The 17,539-nt window shown below is 40.6% G+C and overlaps 1 protein-coding gene across 1 annotated transcript; it reads right to left on the bottom strand.

Moving 5' to 3' along the window:
• Positions 1-12,975: 12,975 nt before the first annotated feature.
• On the bottom strand, positions 12,976-14,349 carry LOC147970981 (uncharacterized). Its single transcript, XM_087523762.1, has 2 exons — positions 13,903-14,349; positions 12,976-13,707 (listed from the first exon to the last, which is right to left on the bottom strand). The coding sequence occupies exons 1-2, from the start codon at positions 14,347-14,349 to the stop codon at positions 12,976-12,978; spliced, it is 1,179 nt and encodes a 392-aa protein (XP_087379888.1).
• Positions 14,350-17,539: the final 3,190 nt, after the last annotated feature.

The following is a 17,539-nucleotide window of genomic DNA, read 5'->3' as shown; positions in this document are numbered from 1 at the left end:
GTAGAGCCTCAAGAACCATAATATCTGTGCTCAGACTGCTCTCAGGCGGTGTTGCCTCTGAACTGCTACCATCTAGTAACATGGATGGCGCACTGCTTCCACAAATACATTCTAGGGTTGTACATTGTGTCCTAGTGTGAACGGCATCCTGAAAGGTTTCCGCTGGACATAAGTAAGAGATAGTTATCACATGATCCTACATGGTAAACGACATACGAATTATTGCCGAGCATGGCAAGCTATATTTAAATGGTTCAAAGCAGCATCAGCCGAAAAGAAATTAAAATGGTAAGATGAAACTAGGGATGTAAGTGGCAAATAAACGGCATCCGCCAGTCCCATCTAGTTAGTTTTTGCTAGCTCCCTTGTTCAGTTTCCTCAAAAAACAAAAACTCTTTTGAACTATCATACCACCAGTGGACTTTAATCGAGATTAAACAGGACCCAGTTGACATCCCTACTTGAAAGGGAGTGTACCACCGCTATATTTAAGTTGCCAAGGCAACTAAGCAGTTGAAATAATCTGAGAAAGCACTTAATAGTGTGGCCTCATATAAACTACAAAGATAGTCTTGTGATGAAGTTCATAGGAAAAGTTAAGGAGTCAAATGAACTAGGCATGCGTTTCTTTACAATAGTACAACATGCACTGCTGACATATTGGCCAATTCAGGTACAGCCTAACAAGTAACAAACAAGCGTTCGAGTCAAGCAATACAGTAAAGCAGAGAACTGAACTATTTGTACTTCTGCAGGATTACAGGTTGAGGGCACAAGCCAAGAAAGCATCCCACACGCATTACATTTCACATGTACTAGAACACACTGCTTACCATATGTTGATGTGAAGCCTTGCTGCTGTTGCAATTTTCTTTGAAGATATCGTCAGCATCCCGTGGTTGTAAATCTAGTTATTGTAGTTTATTTTGCACCCCCTATTTAGGTAAAATTAATTTTAATGGCATGCACTAGATCGAATTGATCATCAATGGTTCATCTAAACCAATGAAACAAGGGTGTGTGCTTACACGACAATATATGTGCTTCACTATATTTATATGCTTGTTCAAGGTTCCAGCCCCAAAAGAACAAATATTTTGCTTGATGTGATTAGCTTCTCCATAATTAATAGCATGATCAAATTAGTCTTGCAACTTGGGAAGATCAAGAATGCACAAAAAAGTAATGAACAAAGGCTTGTAGCAGTCCCATAGGCTTCTCTGTTTTAGTAATACGAGCATCATATCAGATTCATATTTCAAAAACTAAGCTTTGGAATTATGAGTGGCATGTTGTTTCGCTTGATGGGTTGAGGTCTTAAGGAGCAGTGCTAGCACAACACGAAGCACCTACGATGATGGTAGTGAATATAAAGGGGGAAAACCATAAGCTATACGAGTATAGTGACCATGCCATGGCGGATCTGAAGGTGCAAACTGGACAAAGGCTACTTCGCAAGCAATGTTTGCTTTCAACTAGCCACTACAATTTGGTACGGACAAGAAAAGTATAGTAAACAAGTTACGATCTACTTTCCGAGTAAGATCAATAACTTAAGAAGATATGAAAGAGAACCACCTCTCTTGCGACGCCATGTAGGCCCCTGCTGATACGTTGAGGGTGCTATGGGTGTGATGGCTGTCGGTGGCGTGGAAGAAGATTTTAGATGGTAGATGACCGGGTCAGGGGATAAGTCCTGTTTAGACGAGGCGGTCGTAGGAGCGGCAACGGCAAGGTGGAGGATGGCGCTGATGAAGCGAGAGGACGCGATGAAAGGATCCTAGTCCGGCACCGTGGATGAGAGACGTCCATCTCTTGAAGTGGACGACGGGGTAGGTGTAGCGGCTCCGACAAGGTGGAGGATGGGGTGGCGGTCGGAGGAGACTGGCCGGAGGGGGGAGGTTGTAGTGGCGCCGACGGTGTATGAATGGGGATATGGAGGGGGGATCTCAAACTTCGGGACGCGCTTGTCTGAAATGTGGGAAAGTTACGATCTTATCCCTGTTTAAAATTTTGGACATCTCATCGGTTGGGGATAGGACGGTAATCTCGCATCTCCCAAATATTTTCCAGTAGCGATTTCGGTGCGAGGACAGGGTGTTTTTCTGCCCACGGTTGGCGCCCATGGTCTATGAACGGGGCTGACATGTAGGGCGGTTGTGTCACGTATGAGGGAAGTTACGCATCTTCCCCTATTTAAAATATTTGCCTACATCGATTTCGGACGAGGAGAGTTTGTTTTGCCGCCCACCGTGTATGAATGGGGAAATGGAGGGAGAGACACAGGTCTTTTGGACAAGCTTGAATCAAATTTGTTTTTTTGCCCATGTTTGGCGCCCACTGTGTCTGAATGGGCTTAGAGGCAGTCGTGTCACATCTGATTGAAGTTACTAGTCTACCCCATCGACATAAGTGGAAATCGGGTCGATTAGGATGTGAAGTGTTAGGGGTAGACAGTAATTTTCATCTCACAAACACTTGCTTCGGGCAGCCGACAAATGATAGTGGGTATCTTGCCGCTTCGTTCAAAATTTGGGAGAATTAGCATTCATGTTTACCCTGGGCCCTGGCAACTAAATTCAAATCCAATTTTTATTCGATTACGAATATCCATACGTCATTCTACGTTTTGTTATTTATTTCTTCAAAACCATGACAAAGATTTATTCCACCTTTATATATGAATATGGTTTAGAAAATTTGTGATCTTCGAATTCAGTAGGTTGGATACACTTTGAGTCAAATCGTTATTTCATCCAATACAATATGCTCACACGAAAAACAGTTCACCTTATGTCAATCAAACAAGTACCGAGGATTACCTCGCCTAAAAAATTCAGATCATTACAACACATGCACAACATAGTGGGTCTTACAACATAATCCATTCAGAGACATGACACAACATGCAAGTATACTAATCTAATGACAATTTCAACTGGTATCTAAAGAAGAACTGGGATTACCCTAGGCTTCAGATAGCAGAAGCAGTAGGACCTCCTCCGTCTTCAAATGCAACATTATTACTTCCTCCAATTCTTGGGTTGCTTGCATAATGCGTGCAGCTAATTGTATAATTTCCAGCCTCAAGATCAAGATTACCTCATTCATGGTAGCCACACCATCTCTTTCTGCCTCTAGTAGAGCCTCAAGAACTATAATATATGTACTCAAACTGCTCTCCAGCGGGGTTGCCTCTGAACTGCTACCATCTAGTAACATGGATGGCGCACTGCTTCCACAAATACATTCTAGGGTTGTACATTGTGTCCTAGTGTGAAAGACATCCTGAAAGGTTTCCGCTGGACATAAGTAAGAGATAGTTATCGCATGATCCTACATGGTAAACGACATACAAATTATTGCCGAGCATGGCAAGCTATATTTAAATGGTTCGAAGTAGCATCAGCCGAAAAGAAATTAAAATGGTAAGATGAAACTAGGGATGTAAGTGGAAAATAAACGGCATCCGCCAGTCCCATCTAGTTAGTTTTTGCTAGCTCCCTTGTTCATTTTCCTCAAAAAACAGAAACTCTTTTGAACTATAATAATACCAATGGACTTTAATCGAGATTAAACGGGACCCAATTGACATCCCTACTTGAAAGGGAGTGTACCACCGCTATATTTAAGTTGCCAAGGCAACTAAGCAGTTGAAATAATCTGAGAAAGCACTAAACAGTGTGGACTCATATAAACTACAAAGACAGTCTTGTGACGAAGTTCATAGCAAAAGTTAAGGAGTCAAATGAACTAGGCATGCATTTCTTTACAACAGTACAATAGGCACTGCTGACATATTGGCCAACTCAGGTATAGCCTAACAAGTAACAAACAAGCATTCGAATCAAGCAATACAGTAAAGCAGAGAACTGAACTATTTGTACTTCTATAGGATTACAGGTTGAGGGCACAAGCCAAGAAAGCATCCCACATGCATTACATTTCACATGTACTAAAACACACTACTTACCATATGTTGCTGCGAAGCCTCGCTGCTGTTGCAATTTTCTTTGAAGATATCGTTAGCATCCCGTGGTTGTAAATCTAGTTATTATAGTTTATTCTGCACCCTCTATTTAGGTAAAATTAATTTTAATCGCATGCACTAGATCAAATTGATCATCAATGGTTCATCTAAACCAATGAAAGAAGGGTGTGTGCTTACACGACAATATATGTGCTTCACTCTATTTTTATGCTTGTTCAAGGTTCCAGCTCCAAAAGAACATATATTTTGCTTGATGTGATTAGCAGCTCCATAATTAATAGAAGCATCAAATTAGTCATGCAACTTGGGAAGATCAAGAATGCACAAAAAGTAATGAACAAAGGCTTGGAGCAGTGATGTAATAGCTAGCATCATAAAATGTAGGGTAAAACAAACAAAAAGCAGCGGAACCACATGCTAGTTTGTTGATGTGTAATTATGCATAGAGAACATGAAGCAGTCTGATGGAACCAACATCTGGCATCAGAAAAACACCATTATCATAAATATAGCATGCAAGAAGTAAAATAGTAGGCAGTGATATATGGGAAGTAGAGTAATAGTTAGGACAAAACAAAAGCATTGTAACTATATGTGCACTGGTTTGTAATTTAGCACATGTAACATGTTCACTGCCAGATGTATGGCCCTACAAGTGCAAGCAGAATAACGTGTCTAATGAAAAAGTGAATGATGCCCTGAAGAAATTCAAAGGTGTGGTGCTTATGCTAAGAAAGTGAACGTAGGCGCCGGCCGTTGTATAATAGTACCTGATTCTCGGCGGCGCATGGGTATCTTTGTCATACTTGATAGCTAAGGATAATCGATGGTGCTCGTGTTGCGGTTGAGTTTCGGCCGGCTATCGCCGTTGCTGAAGTGGCTCCGATGCTTTGGTTGCGGCGCCTGTCGACATACAAGAAAGCCAATCTGTGGTAAGTGGACAGTTCCACGGTAAGAAGAGAAAAACCGAAGGAGTACTGATGAGGACATCAATACCATTGTTACACCCACAGCCCTGCTGCTATACATACTGGACCAATTACTAGAGCTCGCGCACGCCAATTGAATTATCAGGTACTTTTGTTTCTTGGTAACGATTCTAATGTTCATGAGAATATGATGCTGCCTAAATTGGATACATTTGTTTTGCTTACAAATGAAGGGCCTAGATTGGACAAGAAAGATGAACCTTGGAGCAAGTTCAAGCATGGAGATGATGGCATGCGCAAGGGGATCAAGAACAGAGTTACAAGTGATGATTTCAGGACTTTGAAGCCACCATAAGGAGTGTATGAAGCCTTGAACGAAATATACAAGATGACAGTTCATAAATTTCGTCCGGAGGCTATTCTAGGTGCTGCATCACCTTATTATAGTGCCAAGCCCATGTATTTTTGAAGTACTTAAGTATAGGCTATTTTTAGAGTCCGTATGTGTGGGGAAACAAGAGTTAGGGTTGGTTTCGGACCCCTCCTCCAAGGGCCACGAAATTCCCCCTCTTCCTCCATATATATAGCCCTTAGGGCGTCGTTTAGACTTTGGGTTTTGTTTAGATTAAAGTTTGCCATAGCTGCAACTTTTCGCGTACTTTGTTTGTGTTCAACGACTAGACAAAGGCGTCACAGAACCCCACCTTTGATCAATAAAGTTTTCCTCTTATATGCGCAATATCCATATTGCAATCTTAGTTTCTTGCTTGGTCTTTGTTTGCCTGCAGGAAATGGACCTTCGTGGTCAGGTTGATCGTGCTCCGGTGTGGTCAATAACCTCTCGGAGTTTGTTTAGCGATTGCTAAGGCGCGACGTCCTCGCACATTCATAGTCGATCGTCAGAGTCGACTTCATCCAGAACGATAGCCACCATATCATCGAAAGACGAGACACCTTTGCCTCCATCAAGTGGTATCAGATTTCCAGGTTGCTCGGTGAGATTTTATTGCTTTTCATAGTTTAGATTGAGTCTGTTCTTCATACCTATAGTCCACAAAAAAGCCAAAAAAAAATTTAGGGTTAGTTCATCCTATCCGAACCAATCTGAGCCTTTGCATAATCTTTTCTGTATTTGCTTTGTTGAATTTGCGGTTGCATCGTCGTGTCAAGTTGCTGGTCTTAGTGCCTAGTCCTTTAGAGTTTCGAGTTCTATTCACAGGTTGTCACGTCGCAGCTGCCATATATCAGCACCGCATCATCATCATTGTTGCTGCAATATACCACCACCACTCCAACTTCATCGTCGCTGCCATATACCACCACCACATATTCACCGCCAATCCGAGTCCATATACGCCACCAAATATCAGTCGCCATCAGGCCAATCCGAGTCCACCTGCAACATAAATCCGCCACCAGTCTGAGTTCCACCAGATTCATCTCCGCCACCAGTCCGAGATTCCACCAGATTCATCTCCGCCGCCAGTCCTAGTCCGAGTCCAGTAATTGTTGCTTTGTTTTTGATTTCCAGATCACGCGATACTCCGTGTCGTGATAGAGTAGGACTCCCCAACTTCCGAGCCATCCGCAGAAGAAAAATAGTTCCAGTTTCAAAATTCTGGCTAGGCAGTTTTTAGGACATTTGTAGACTTTTTTCAAAAAAATTGTTGTGGAGCAAAAAAAGAGAAACAAGGCAAAAAAAGTGAAAAAAAATAAAAACAAAATTCAGAGTGTGCTCCTCCCTTGTTTATGTGCAGCGCCGTGATTTTGTTAGTGTTCTAGGCTCGCGTCTCTAGTACGGTCTAGCCTAGGACCAGCACAGTACCGTCGTTGAGCGTTTATTCAACTTTGCATATCTGAATTGATTATTGCAGACCCTTTTTGCTACCATATTATAAGCCTTCCCAGCTCCACATACATCTACGTCGTGTGTTTGACTCTCCTTGGTAATCACTCTATCCAAGCTTTGAGAGTTTTGACTACAATGGTTGCTGATCACCACCTGCTGCTTGGTAAGAACTGGTAAGAATTTGAGATTTGCTTGACGGATTTGTGACTGTCCACCACACCATCACCACCACTTCCTAGTAGTCTGTAGGATCATATTCTTGTGTGTTTCTATTGTTGCTAACCATGGCAGGATCACAAGCCGACGAGACTGACTGGGAGAATATGAAAAACAAAGAGTTACATGATAAGTTTCAGCAAATGATGAGTGGACAGGTGGAAGATGTGCTAAATAGATTTGAAGAGGCCATGGAGAAGATAGATGGCATTGAGAAGGCGTTCGAAACAAAGCTCGATAACAAGTTTAATGAATTGCCCGCGCGTCTTCCACTGCCCGCTGCACCTGTCGCACCTCTACAACAACAACAACAACAACAACAACACCGTCTTCCAAATCAAGTGGGACGAGCACAGCACGTTCTCATTGAGCCTGGTCAAACTTCTGGTGTTGCTGTACCTACTATTGGTGCTTCTGTATCTCCTGCTGCTACTGCAGAGGTGGAGGACCATTACGAGGATGAGGTTGATCAAAATCAAAACTACATGCAACAACCAACACCACTACCACCAGGTCGTCCTCATGCATATCATCGCAACGGTAGGGATGCACCACCACCTGAGGTACGAGATCATGACCATCTTCCTAAACTGAAATTGAATATTCCACCATTTGAGGGTAGATATGTTCCTGATATATATCTTACTTGGGAGTTAAAAACTGAACAATATTTTACATGTTTACAATATCCCGAGGAGAGCGTGTTCCTGCTACTGTTTGTGCTTTCACTAGTTTTGCATGTGTTTGGTGGTCTGAACATTGTAGATTATATCCCATTCCAGCTACTTGGGTTGCTTTGTAAACTGCAATGCGTACTCGTTGGGTTCCACCATATTATCAACGTGAATAACTTAAAAAATTGCAGCGTTTAAGACAAGGAAAAAATTCTATAGAAGAATATTATCAGGAACTACAAACTGGCATGATTAGATGTGGTATTGTTGAGGAGAATGAAGGTATGCTTGCACGTTTTATGGGTGGATTAAATAGAGAGATTCAGACCATTCTAGAGTATAAGGAGTATACTAATATCACTCGTTTATTCCATCTTGCTTGTAAAGCTGAACATGAAGTGCAGGATCGACAGGCATTGGTGCGAACTAACTTTTCTGCAGGTCCATCTTCATCATGGACACCACGTGCATCCTCTACTTCCACTTCACCAGCACCTCCATCAGGTGCCACCTCTAGCCGTGATACAAGAAAGCAGGCACAACCACCACTATCTACCAAGAGCACACCTACTAGGCCTGCACAGAGCTCTTCTTCTTCCATGGCATCAATAGGGCACAAGAGTGATATTATTTGTCGTCGTTGTAAGGGAAGAGGACATTTTGCGAGAGAATGCAAATCTCAGCATGTGATGATTGTTACTGAGGATGGTGGGTATGAGCCCGCTAGTGACTATGACGAGGAGACTTTGGCTCTTATTACACATGAAGAACACGGTGGAGATGATTCTGATCATGAGACGCAATACATGGCTGCTGAAGATGCTGACAGGTATGAATGTTTAGTTGCTCAACATGTTTTGATTTTCCAGGTTACACAAGCTAAGAAAAATCATAGGCATAATTTGTTCCATACAAAGGGAGTTGTGAAGGAATGTTCTGTTCGCGTCATCATAGATGGAGGGAGCTGCAATAACTTGGCTAGGATGGAGATGGTGGAGAAGCTATCTCTCACCACAAGACCACATCCATATCCTTACTACATCCAATGGTTCAATAACAACGGCAATGTTAAGGTAACACGTACTGTTCGTGTGCATTTTAGTATCTCTGCATATGCTGATTATGTTGACTGTGATGTGGTACATATGCAAGCATGTTCCTTATTACTTGGTGGACCATGGCAATTTGATAAAAATTCTATACACCACGGTAGAAACAATCAGTATACTCTTGTTCATAAGGATAAAAATATTATTTTTGCTTCCTATGACTCCTGATTCCATTTTGAAAGATGATATTAATAGAGCTAATAAAGCAAAATAGGAGAAAAATAAGAGTGAAAATCAGATTGTGGCAAAAGAATTTGAGCAACAAATGAAGCCTAATAATAAACCATCTAGTGTTGCTTCTGAAATCAAATTAAAATGTGCATGTTTACTTGCCACCAAATCTGATATTGATGATCTACATTTTAGCAAATCTGTTTGCTATGCTTTTGTGTGCAAAGAGGCATTATTTTCATTCGAGGACGTGCCTTCCTCTTTGCCTCCTGCTGTCACTAACATTTTGCTGGAGTTCGCCGACGTCTTTCCACAAGACGTGACACTGGGATTACCACCTATTCAAGGGATTGAGCATCAAATTGACTTAATTCCCTGTGCATCATTACCCAACTGTGCACCATACCGTACCAATCCAGAGGAGACGAAGGAGATTATGCGTCAAGTACAAGAACTCCTCGACAAAGGTTATATACGCGAATCCCTTAGTCCTTGTGTTGTTCCTATCATTTTAGTGCCGAAAAAGGATGGTACGTCACGTATGTGCGTTGATTGCAGAGGCATTAATAATATTACTATTCGTTATCGGCATCCTATTCCTAGGCTAGATGATATGTTTGATGAATTGAGTGGTTGTACAATATTCTCCAAAGTTGATTTGCGTAGCGGATACCATCAAATTTGTATGAAATTGGGAGATGAATGAAAAACAACATTTAAAACTTTGTTTGGATTATATGAGTGGTTAGTGATGCCTTTTCGGTTAACTAATGCACCTAGTACTTTCATGAGATTAATGAACGAAGTTTTATGTGCTTTCATTGGACGATTTGTGGTAGTTTACTTTGATGACATATTGATTTATAGCAAATATTTGGAGGAACATTTGGAACATTTACGTGCAATTTTTATTGCTCTACGTGATGCACGTTTGTTTGGTAACCTTGTAAAGTGCACCTTTTGCACCGACTGAGTATCTTTTCTTGGCTATGTTGTTACTCCACAGGGAATTGAAGTTGATAAAGCCAAGATTGAAGCTATTGAGAGTTGGCCGCAGTCCAAAACGGTCACACAAGTGAGGAGTTTCATTGGCCTCGCTGGTTTCTATAGGCGTTTTGTGAGATATTTCAGCACCATTGTTGCACCTCTCAACGAGCTTACAAAGAAGGACGTGCCTTTTGTTTGGGGTACCGCACAGGAAGAAGCCTTCACGGTATTGAAAGATACATTGACACATGCTCCTTTACTCCAACTTCCTGATTTTAATAAGACTTTTGAGCATGAATGTGATGCTAGTGGAATTGGATTAGGAGGTGTGTTATTACAAGATGTCAAACCTGTTGCATGCTTTTCTGAAAAATTGAGTGGGCCTAGTCTGAACTATTCTACTTATGATAAAGAATTATATGCTCTTGTTCGGACCTTAGAAACATGGAAACATTATTTATCGCCCAAGGAATTTGTTATACATTCTGATCATGAATCTTTAAAACACACTAAAAGTCAAGCAAAACTAAACCGTAGACATGATAAATGGGTTGAATTCATTGAGACTTTCCTTTATGTCATTAAACACAAGAAGGGTAAAGAAAATGTTAGTCTTGATGCATTGTCTTGTCGTTATACTATGCTTTCACAACTTGACTTTAAAATATTTGGTTTGGAGACTATCAAAGATCAATATGTGGATGATGCTGAATTTAAAGATGTATTGCAGAATTGTAAGGAAGGGAGAACTTGGAACAAGTTCGTTCTTAACGATGGATTTGTGTTTCGTGCTAACAAGCTATGCACTCCAGCTAGCCCTGTTCGTCTTTTGTTGTTGCAGGAGGCGCATGGAGGAGGATTAATGGGACACTTTGGCGTCAAGAAGACGGAGGATATACTTTCTACACATTTCTTTTGGCTAAAGATGAGACGGGATGTCGAGCGTTTTGTTGCTCGCTGCACTACATGTCAAAAAGCTAAGTCACGACTCAATCCTCATGATTTATATATGCCTTTGCATGTACCTAGTGTTCCTTGGGAGGATATATCTATGGACTTTGTTTTAGGTTTACCTCGAACAAAGAAGGGGAGGGATAGCATATTTGTTGTCGTCGATAGGTTCTCGAAAATGGTACACTTTATACCATGTCATAAAAGCGATGATGATGTTAATGTTGCTGATTTGTTCTTTCGTGAAATTATTCGCTTGCATGGTGTGCCAAATACTATTGTTTCAGATCGTGATACTAAATTTCTTAGCCACTTTTGGAGATGTTTATGGGCTAAGTTGGGGACTAAACTGCTTTTTCATACTACTTGTCGCCCCCAAACTGATGGACAAACTGAAGTAGTCAATAGAACATTGTCTACTATGCTTATTACTATTTTGAAGAATAATAAAAAATGTGGGAAGAATGCTTGCATCATATTGAATGTGCTTATAATCATTCATTGCATTCTGCTACTAAGATGTGCCCTTTTGAAATTGTGTATGGTTTCCTACCTCGTGCACCTATTGATTTGTTGCCTCTTCCATCTTCGAAGAAGGTTAATTTTGATGCTAAAGAATGTGTTGAATTGATTTTAAAATGCAAGAGTTAACTAAGGAAAACATTGAGCGCAAGGTAGTCAGAGTCGGGATTCCGAGTCGGATCGATTTTCCTTGTTTAAAATATGGTTTCTATAGAGTTTCCATACTAAATATGGAGCAAAAATTCAAAGTATGTCGACCACAATAGAAGTTTTATAATCGTAGTGGTAGTAATCTAAGAGAAGTCATCCCCATTATTGTTGGACGCGTACGAGCTGGAAGGATGTGCACTACCATCATCTCCATCTGGGACATCATCGTATTCTTTATCCTTGTTGTACCCATCGTTAGCTTCATCTTCATTGTAGTCAAATACATGATTATACTCGTCGCCACCAAAGCCAAATTCATCGCCACCTGCATGTATATATGAAATTGTATGCATTACTTTATGTCCATATATTATATAGTGACATCACAACTATATAATCGACATACTTACATGCATCATCTATGTTCTTTGCCATGGTCTCAACTTCATGGTCAGTATTTTCTTCTGCATCAGCACGTGCTTCCCTTTGAGTAATCCTATCAAAGGAGTGCAACCAATCTTGGTTTATACGAAGCACTGGCTCCTCTTTTTCTGTGATCCATTCATCATCTGATTCAATATCCTCCAACTGAAGTGCAGCCTTGGCATCCCTTCACTTTTGTCTTTCTTTTAGTTTGAAGTTGTACATCACAAACACAAGATCATTCATCTTATCTTGGTGCAGCTGGTTTCTTCTCTTCATATGTACCTTTATGATTCATAATACAATATATTATTTAATAATGAAATTAGCCCAGCTGGATGGTTATTGGTTATACTCATCAGAGAAAGGATAAAAAAATTTACCAACTGAAAGGCGCTCCAATTCCTTTCACACCCTGAAGAGCTACATGTTAAACTTAAAACTCGAATGGCAAACCTTTTCAGTTCTGGGCATTCATCTCCATAGGAATCCCACCAATCAGCTAGGGCATTGACACATATAATTAGATAACTAAAAAACCGAGGTATATTTAAGAGATGGTTGCTTGTGTGGAAATATTAGCATGGTGATTTCTTTGATCTAGTCAGAACTGCAGACTGCATTCCAAATAAACGCCTAGCATTTTTGAACAAATCAAGCTACAAGTCTATCTTTACCCTTTCATTTACATCAGGAACCATTCTTTTCAGGCAATGATAGAGCTCTACTTTTACTTGAGAACCCTTGAAATCAGGCATATAGTGGAAATACGGATTCAGATAATATGCAGCTGAATGCAGAGGCCTCTGGAGTTGTGTTTCCCATCTTTCATTAATAATATTCCATATTCGAATATAACTGAAAATATGGGACAAAAATCAGTGAAACAAAGAAAGTAGTGATAAATAGAATAAAAGTGCGTACTCATGTTATTCTGGTCTGAAACGTACCTTTTCTTCACTTTGTTAAAATTGTCCTTTATCCTCTCCTTTGCTTGCTCCATCTAAGCATAGATAAATGGCATGGCTGGCTTGTCATCAGAATAAACCATTCTAAGGACCTTGATTAGAGGCATCGCAGCTCTCAAGCATGCCAAAACATTAGGCCAAAATCCTTTACTGTCCATGACAATATCTTGAACTCTTTTACCCTCTATTAAAGAAGCAAAGCGGCTAGCCTTCCATTTAACTGAACTAAACTTATTGATCAGTGCACCTTTATGTTGCTCAAGACAAGACAAAGTCAAGTAAGTTGTAGCAAATCTTGTGACAGCAGGCCTTATCAAATCCTTTCCTTCTGTAAATTCTCTCAACCATGCAATAAGCATAGTCCTAGAATAGATGAAAGCAGTGATTCTACGTCCCTTTGTGATTGTAGTGGCATGCATCTTAATTTTCTTTTCAAAATCCTCAAGCATAAAGTCGAAGCAATGTGCACCACAAGGTGTCCAGTAGAGCTTTTTTCTCTTTTCCATTAAGAGATCACTAGCTGCTTTATAGTTGGATGCATTGTCAGTAACAACTTGGATAACATTTTCCTCTCTGACCCGCTCTACTATCTGATCTAACATGTCAAATACCTTATCAGCTGTCTTGCTAATTTCAGATGTGTCAATTGATGTAAAAAAAACAGTGCCTTTTGGGCTGTTCACCAAGAAATTGCAAAGTGACTTTTTCTTTGTATCTGTCCAGCCATCAGACATGATAATACAACCAGTTTTTTCCCACTCTTCTTTCTACTAAGAAATCACATTGATCATATTCTGAACTTCTTTCTCTAGAAATACAACTCTTGCTTCATGATATGTAGGAGGCTTGAGTCCATTACCGAACTTACCTATCATATGAATCATCTTGCTGAACTCAGGGTTCCTAACAACATTAAAAGGTATAGCACTAGTGTATAAGAAACGACAAATCTGCGCACAAACCTCCTCCCTCTCTTGCTTTTTGTAGTGTTGGTTCATGGTTCGTTGAGCAGTTCTCTTCCTAGTGACAAAATGATCCATCACTTTCTGCTTGCATTTTTGTGATGCCTGCTCTTCATCCTTCGAGGCACGTGCTTCTTCTTCCTCTATGGCAATCAACTTTCTCCTTTTAGCATCATTTGTTTCTACAGTGGTTCCAAGAATCTTAATAAACTTTTCACGAACCTCAGTTGGAACTTTGGTACAAGGCTCGGCATGGAATTTAGTGCCAGCCAAATGATGCTTCAATCTGTATATGCCGCCATATCTAGTTTCATTGCAAAACATGCATTTAACTGTTTTAGCCATTGCATCGATCTCCTCACCGTACTGCCAACCTGGGTCGGTCCGGTTGCCTGTTGCATTCTTTCGCTTGAGTTTACTACCACTACTACTACCGGTTGTTGACATCTCTGACCTGAAAATTTAAAAGCGACAACAATATCGACTTAATCTGTAATAAAGTAGAAATAAAAATACTTAGCAAAAAGAATCAACAGTGCAATTTTCTCAGCGCCCAAAAATATGATTTGTCCATTTATGTCTCTATGATTTTCTTGTTTTTCTCCTCACGTTGTTACAAAACTCCCGGCCATACCCACGTATATATGGGCATGCTAGTAAGCCGATTCAATATATATTCTCAAACACAACACAGTATGCAAAAGCTGCTAGTACACGTACACGTACGTACCTCACAAGTATTGCACCCATAAACCTAAGCTAACTAGAACTAGTACCAATTCTGCTTACGTGCACAACTAGCTAGGACCCAAACTTGTTTACTAACTGACTATACGCAATACCAACTGAAGATTAGCTAACACATTAGGTATCCATAGTGTGCATCTTGATTCCTTAACATATAATGGATGCTAGTAAACTCCTAGCACTTCTAAAAGACACACACGTCAATGCTAGCTATACTCCACTTATTTTCATCACTGGCCTACTATGTATAGCTTGCACGTAGGGAACATATAGGAGAGGAAACGTATAGAACGTGTGAATCTTCAATGCACGCAATTACCTACAGGGCCGATCCTTGAAGGGTCTTGCTCTCCTCCGATCAATTTTGATGCATCCTTCTTCTCAAACCAATTCCATCTGTCGACAAACTAATCCTCACGTTCAATCTATGGGTTCAATCTAGGGTTTCTGGGAGCAAGGTGCCGGCGGCTGCGTTTGGGGTTTGGAGGGAAAAGGGTTGTGGCTCATATGGAAAGGGTGTGGAGGCTGGCCTAATATTCCACTCAAGAAAAAAGGCTACAGTATTATTATGCTAGAATTAAACGAACGATTCAGATGATAAATTAGTAGAATCCGTCATAGTCCATAACATAGTTGGGATTCTACCATTTTGTACAGGATTCTATGATCCGGATCCTGAGTCAACATGGATTTTACCTGAACTGGATTCATAGTGGGACTTGGATCGACATGCTTCTATAGGATCGCGAAACCGTAGGATTCTAGCAGTCGAATTGCGACTCTGACTACCTTGTTGAGCGTATGAATGCTAAATATAAACTTGCTGGAGATAAGGGTAGAAAACATGTTGTGTTTGCACCTGGAGATCTTGTTTGGTTACATTTGCGTAAGGATAAATTTCCTAATTTGCGCAAATCAAAGCTAATGCCACGTGCTGCTGGTCCTTTTATGGTGTTAGAGAAAATAAATGATAATACATATAAACTTGAGCTGTTTGCAGATTTTGGGGTTAGTCCCACTTTTAACATTGCAGATTTGAAGCCTTATTTGGGTGAGGAATATGAGCTTTCGTCGAGGACGACTTCATTTCAAGAAGGGGAGGAAGATGGGGACATCAATACCATTGTTACACCCACAGCCCCTGCTGCTATACATACTGGACCAATTACTAGAGCTCGCGCACGCCAATTGAATTATCAGGTAGTTTCGTTCCTTGGTAACGATTCTAATGTTCATGAGAATATGATCCTGCCTAAATTTGTTACATTTGTTTTTCTTACAAATGAAGGGCCTAGCTTGGACAAGAAAGATGAACCTTGGAGCAAGTTCAAGCATGGAGATGATGGCATGCACAAGGGGATCAAGAACGGAGTTACAAGTGATGATTTCAGGACTTTGAAGCCACCATAAGGAGTGCATGAAGCCTTGGATGAAATATACAAGATGCCACTTCACAAATTTCGTCCAGAGGCTATTCTAGGTGTTGCGTCACCTTATTATAGGGCCAGGCCCATGTATTTTCTAAATGCTTAAGTATAGGCTGATTTTAGAGTCCGTATGTGTGGGGAAAAAGTTAGGGTTGGTTTCGGACCCCTCCTCCAAGGGCCACGAAATTCCCCCCTCTTCCTCCATATATACAACCCTTACACTACTAGGGAAAACCCTAGTAGTAGTGTGGGTTTAATGCCCTCTAGTAGCACGGGCAGCCGCACTACTAATAAGGCGCTACAGCTATTACTTAGCAGTAGCGCGTGCGACACGCGCTACTGCTAAGACACATAGCCGCAACGCTTGTCCACTACCGCGCTGATGCTAATCTAGCTAGTAGCAGCGTGTTTACTATCCATCGCTACTAGTATTCTTTTTATTTTTTTATTTTTAGTGTATTTATACGCCGTTATACAAATTTTGGTACAATACCAATTATGAGGTTTATATCATTATGTCCATAACAGTGTGTCAAATGAAGGTGGATTAGGTTCAACTGGATGCAATATATGGTGCATGTCAAAAGTATACTACTAATCCAAACTTGATCTAGTTTGGACTAGTAGTACTTTCGATGTGCACCACATGTTGCCTCCACTTGAATCTAATCCGCCAGCACAAGCTATTTAATCATCATCATAGTCATTACCACCAACAGTATTTATTTAATCATCATAGTCATAGTGTAGCACATCATCATCTTCAAACTCATTCTAGCTAGCTAATCACCACCAACACTAGCTGCGGTAGCTATCTAATCACCACCAACACTAGCTAATAATAATCATCATAGTCACTACCACCAACAGTAGCTATTTAATCATCATAGTCATAGTGTAGCACATCATCATCTTCAAACTCATTTCTAGCTAGCTAATCACTCCTGCTGCTCTCTCTCAGGTAAAATAACATAAAACATGTGTAGCACTCCTCCTTCATCAAGTTGGAGCATGCAGATGAACCTGTCTCCTAATCGTAGGCTGCGCTTCTGATTGCTGCCCCCTAGTACTTCTCTGCGATCGTTCACAATTTTTCTCCAGTCTTTCACTATTAAGCATTCCTTGCTATTAGAAATCCTCAATGCACTAAAGTGCATTGTAGGATATCTTGGCCGTAAGCTAACAATATTCCTGGTACCTTTAGTCTCGATCCAATGAGGCACAACATTCATTGGGAGTCCCTGTTGAAGAACATCGTATGGTAACACAATTAGCAATGAAGTTTAGCTTAAAAATAATGTTTGCAAAAGATGCACTAAGGACAAATAGTAAAAATCTTACCATCTTTCCTAAATAGATGTGATCGTAGTTCAGTACGAACACTATTGGTCGCACGTTTTGAGTACTAACATTTCTAAGTGCAGGAAGAAAATTTGTCTTGATAGTATGAAGATCCTCAAGCC

The sequence above is a fragment of the Triticum urartu genome, chromosome 5A (genome assembly GCF_056163025.1).
Source record: "Triticum urartu cultivar PI428250 chromosome 5A, HENAU_Tu73, whole genome shotgun sequence".
Classification (NCBI taxonomy): Eukaryota; Viridiplantae; Streptophyta; class Magnoliopsida; order Poales; family Poaceae; genus Triticum; species Triticum urartu.
Note: the sequence above shows the minus strand (reverse complement) of the source record. Positions and strands in the feature narration are given on the sequence as shown.

Bases quoted from the DNA above. Each gene is read 5' to 3' on its own strand.
- LOC147970981 (XM_087523762.1), bottom strand. From the start codon at position 14,349: ATGTCAACAACCGGTAGTAGTAGTGGTAGTAAACTCAAGCGAAAGAAT. The intron at 13,708-13,902 runs GTTTGTGCGCAG...ATTTCTTAGTAG, and splicing joins AAAAGCAAGAGAGGGAGGAG to AAAGAAGAGTGGGAAAAAAC.